Here is a 4,692-nt window from a genome sequence, read left to right as displayed (position 1 = left end):
AAAATTTTTTTTAAATTTTTTTTTTTAATTTTTTTTTTGATATAAAGAGAATGGAATTTATAATAGTATTCTTATTTAAGAAAGAAGTATTTCTATGCATGGCCATGCTAAATGCAATTATGAAATAAACGTTTTTAATCTATCTTTATGAACTTTTTGTTTTTTGTTTTTGTTATTCATTATTATAATGTTATTTCTTTCTCCTATTTCCGTTACTTTATACGGACCTGTATATTTAGGATCTAACTTATGACCTGTCTCGTTTTTTAATAAAACTTGGTCACCTACTGATATATCTATATCCCTTACTTTATGATCGTATATTAGTTTATTTCTATTCTTATTTGCTTCTAACATAACTCTAGCTCTTTTATAGGCTACTTCTAATCTATACTTACTCTCCTTAGCATAGTCATCTATATTATATAGTGCTTCTACACTGTCTATGCTATTAAAATGTTTCGGTAAATTACTTGTTTTACCGAATACTAGCTCATATGGACAATAAGTATGTGCCATAGAGGGGGTCGTGTTGAAACAAAAGACAAAATATTGAAGCCATACGTCCCAATCAGTTTTATCCACCGATATGTAAGATCTTATGTACTCATTGAAAGTTCTATGACTTCTTTCTATTGTTCCAACTGTCTGGTGGTGGTGTGCTGTGGATGTAATATTTTCAATATTTAAATATTTGCACAAATCGTCTATAATTGAATTCTTATATTCTGTTCCCATGTCCGTAATGAACGTCTTCATTGGACCGTACTTCAGGATAAAAGATTCAAATATTGCTTTAGCGACAGTATTAGCATTTTTATTCGGAACAGGTATGGCAACTAAATACTTAGTTAAATCACATATTAAAGTGACTGTATACTCATTGCCATTTTCTGATTTTGGTAGTGGACCAATTGTGTCCACTATCACTCTGTCGAAAGCATTTATTGGTGTGTCTGTAATTGTTAAAGGGGTCTTTGTGTGTTTAGTTATTTTGGCTTTCTGGCATTTTTTACATTTTCTTACGTACTCAGTTATATCTTTAGACATACTTTTCCAGTAATAGTGTCTTTTTACTTTGGCCAAAGTTTTTGATATGCCAGTATGACCTCCTTGAATTGGATCATCATGAAATGTAGACAAAATTGCTTCTTTTTCTTTTAAATTTGTTATTTGGGTCACCGGGTTGAGTAGCGCTACTCTTAATGTTTTCAAGATTTTATTGCCCATTAATTTGAAATTATCTATTGAAGTATGTTCAAAGATATTTTCCCACGGTGCCACTTTGAGTTGGCTGATTTTATGTATACCGGCTTGCATTTCAAGCCTTTGGAAAAATTGATCTAAGTCAATAACTCCATTAGTATATAAATCGCTAACATCATATCTTGCAGTAATTTTTCTGCCTTGTTTAAATAAACATAACGTATTTTTTATCTGCAAGGTCACTACTTTACGTACTTCATCATTGTTTATGACGTCGTATACGTTGGGCTTGGAAGCTTTATTTAGAGATTGCGTAGGCAATTCTTGTTCTTGATTTTCCGCGCGGAATTTTTGTCTACTTTGATATCTAGTAGTGACTTTCAATATATTTCCAGTTATATTTTGTAGATCTTTGATGGTTATCCTTGATAACGCATCAGCTACATAATTATCTTTTCCCTTTAAATATTCGACTGTAAAGTCGTATTCTTCTAGTTCGAGCCTCATACGTGTCAGTTTAGAACTGGGGTTGATCATTATCGAATCGATTTCATCCAACTACCGAGAGAACAACTAGCAATTTTTGTATCTTTTTTATTTTTAATGGAATTATGTTATCGTTTACTTTACAAATTTTATATGCAATATATATTTTCTCTCCAATTTCTCAAACGCATCGCTTATCTTAGCGAAACGTCTCAGAATCGAAAAAAAATAAACACCTCAACGTACATCCTTCTTCTCTTTCCTTTTTCTCCTTTCCTGTTGGCTGTCCTCTTTGTTTATGGGTATAATAAAAGAAACGACTACTATAAACTTAAATTCATATGTATAAATACAGATTTGCTTATTTTCGCGTATTTTTGTTCTCTCGTGTGTATAATTTTAGTTGCAACCTCAACAGATCTTGTTTGTTGATGTTGTTGATGAGATGACAGATTGGGCTTTCTGTGCTATTAAGGGGGATTGTGGATGTTGATGCTGAATGTGGTGTTGCCACCAGTGTTTTTGTATTGTGGGATCTGGCTGGTTGTGTGTGACTTGGTGATGGATAATAGAGGTTGGGTGAGCAGTCTACTCGCTCTCATCATCATCGTCCTCGTCGGACTCATCCTTCTTGCTCTTCTTGGATGGTTTTTTCGCTGGTTTCGCGCGCTTTTTGGCTCCACCGTTGGCAGCACCGCCACCGCCGCCGTTGGCCTCGAACTCCTTGACAGCCCGATCGTAATCGTCCTTGGCCTTGGCAGCCTTGGCCTCCCACTCCGACTTGCCCTTCATTGCCCTCCATAATTCACCACCGCGCTTGGCCACCTCGGTGACTTTAATGCCGGGATTCTCCCGTTTGATCGACTCGCGGGCACTGTTGAGCCACAGCATGTAGGCGGAGAGTGGGCGTTTTGGTTTATCGGCCATTTTAGTTTGTGTTTGTTGATACTATTTAACAAGTGTTACAACTAGGTCTTTGTGCTTCGAGCTTTGTCGTTTAATTTTAAAAGAAAATTTAATTTAATTCCCCGTACAATTTGTTCCATTCCATGCCTTTAGTTTAGCCATACTTTGTAAGAAGAATATATTGAAATATTTTTATATTTATTTTTTTTTTTTTTATTTATTAGCTTGTTCATTCGTCTATAATTCCATTCCATTATATTATGGATATGAATTATTTCTTGAAAACTGTCATTACTATTGCTCTACCTAGTATTGGGTGCTCGTCTACTACCGATCTAACTTGTACGCCTGGAATAGTGGATAATACAATTCCCTTTTGGGTGCTTGTGCAATGTATTAGTGGAGAAGTATCTAAATTAAATGTTTCAATATATAAATTTTCTAAACCATAAATGCTCACTGAAGTTGCTGAAACTAATTGCAGAATTCTTTCTTTAAAGTGAATGTCCCTATCATACGTGTCTCTAATTGCCTTTAGTGTAGCCATTTTTATTTAATATATATTTTTTTTATTTTTATTTATTCATTTTTATTGTATTCCATTTTCTTATATTTTAGGTGTTAACATTTATGAAATATATTTATGTGTAATCACTGTTGTTTGTGCTGTTTTTATTTTATTTTATTTTTTTTTTTTATTTATTTATTTTGCTGCTTATATTTTATCCAGGTCATTTCCCCGGCTCATATACCTTTTTTTCATACAATTAATATGCAGCTTGTAAATTTTGTAAAAGAGAGTGACGCACATGATAACAACAATGATTATCAAGAGTATATGTACCCAATATAGATTGATGTTGCTAGATTCTACCTTGTTGATGACATTGGCAGTGGAATCCACTGTTTTTATGTCCAAAGTCATTTTGGTGGGTTTTGCATATACTTTTATTTTATGTGTATAAAGTGTTTTATTAAAATTATTATGATCTTCTATTGAAAATTTACTTATCGCATTACTGCGCATTTAAATTAACAAACTTCCTACCTAGTTTTTTGCATAGCTTTACGGGCTACACATCTAATCGGGCAGAAAAGGTTCCGCTCAATTTTACAAAATATTATATTATTGAAAAAAATATGCATCGTAGTGCAATCAAAAAAATTATGCAACGCAGTGCATGGGTAGAAAAAATTTTTGCTTCCAGCTTGGTTGGTTTCTCTTTCTTCCTTCTACGTCAACTGGTCGTCGCCGGTTTGGCTACGCTGACGCTCCTTCGAAGGCGCAGGTGGCGGTCGTGCCTCCCACGCTTGATATCTGCTGCTGCTGTCCTGGGCCTATGGGCTCAGGCGGTACCGGTGCTGGTCTTCGCACTGGTCTTCGGCTTCATGCATGCGGAATTGCATGCCGCAGAGTTGAGAGGTCCGGGGCAGTCGGTCGGGCAGACTTGTGGTCGTTTCGGCAGTGGCTTGGGAATATTTGGTTTTGTTATTAGTTTTTCATTTATTATTTGTATTTGGGTTGCTGAGTGAGTTGTGCCTTGTGGTACTCTATTTTGGAGGGTTTCCTTTAAAAATTCAAGCTCATTATAAAGTTTTTGCGCCGTCGTCCACGCGGGCGGTGTTGATTGAGCAAATAGCAGCCACTTTATGCGGGCTATTCTTTTATTAATTTTATTCTTCTGACCTCCACGTACCATCACGCACACTCTACTCACTCAGACGTGTTTTTTGTGTATATCCTCCTTGTATCCTCATTGTATTATTAATCTTCCCGATTCGCTGCTCCTTGTGGTCCTGTCACGGTCGCCATGAAATAAGTTTATTCTGTTTGGTTCCAATTTGTGTTTTTTATTTAGTAGGAGCAGCAAAGGTGCCGCTCCAACGATCAAAATGTCTCTGTTCTTTTACAATATTCTTTAAGTCTAATTAAGGCTAAGTCCCGTAGCTGCGCTGCTCGCAGGCGGCGGCAGAGAGACGGCTATGTACCTATATATTATATGTATTAAATTATGCTCTCTTAAGCTGGAGCGCGAGGGTATATGCATGCACTTGAGTTCGGCCGGCGCGTGTAACAGAATGCTGACACTTGCA

At 36.0% G+C, this 4,692-nt stretch overlaps 1 protein-coding gene across 1 annotated transcript; it reads right to left on the bottom strand.

The window, feature by feature from the left end:
- Positions 1-1,754: 1,754 nt before the first annotated feature.
- Positions 1,755-2,713, bottom strand: LOC108049621 (high mobility group protein D-like). The gene has a single exon (XM_017130869.2). The coding sequence runs from the start codon at positions 2,617-2,619 to the stop codon at positions 2,281-2,283; it is 339 nt and encodes a 112-aa protein (XP_016986358.2). The 5' UTR covers positions 2,620-2,713; the 3' UTR covers positions 1,755-2,280.
- Positions 2,714-4,692: the final 1,979 nt, after the last annotated feature.

Source organism: Drosophila rhopaloa, unplaced genomic scaffold (assembly GCF_018152115.1).
Source record: "Drosophila rhopaloa isolate 14029-0021.01 unplaced genomic scaffold, ASM1815211v1 contig_4, whole genome shotgun sequence".
NCBI lineage: Eukaryota > Metazoa > Arthropoda > Insecta > Diptera > Drosophilidae > Drosophila > Drosophila rhopaloa.
This window is presented reverse-complemented; position numbering and strand designations above follow the sequence as displayed.

Bases quoted from the DNA above. Each gene is read 5' to 3' on its own strand.
- LOC108049621 (XM_017130869.2), bottom strand. From the start codon at position 2,619: ATGGCCGATAAACCAAAACGCCCACTCTCCGCCTACATGCTGTGGCTC.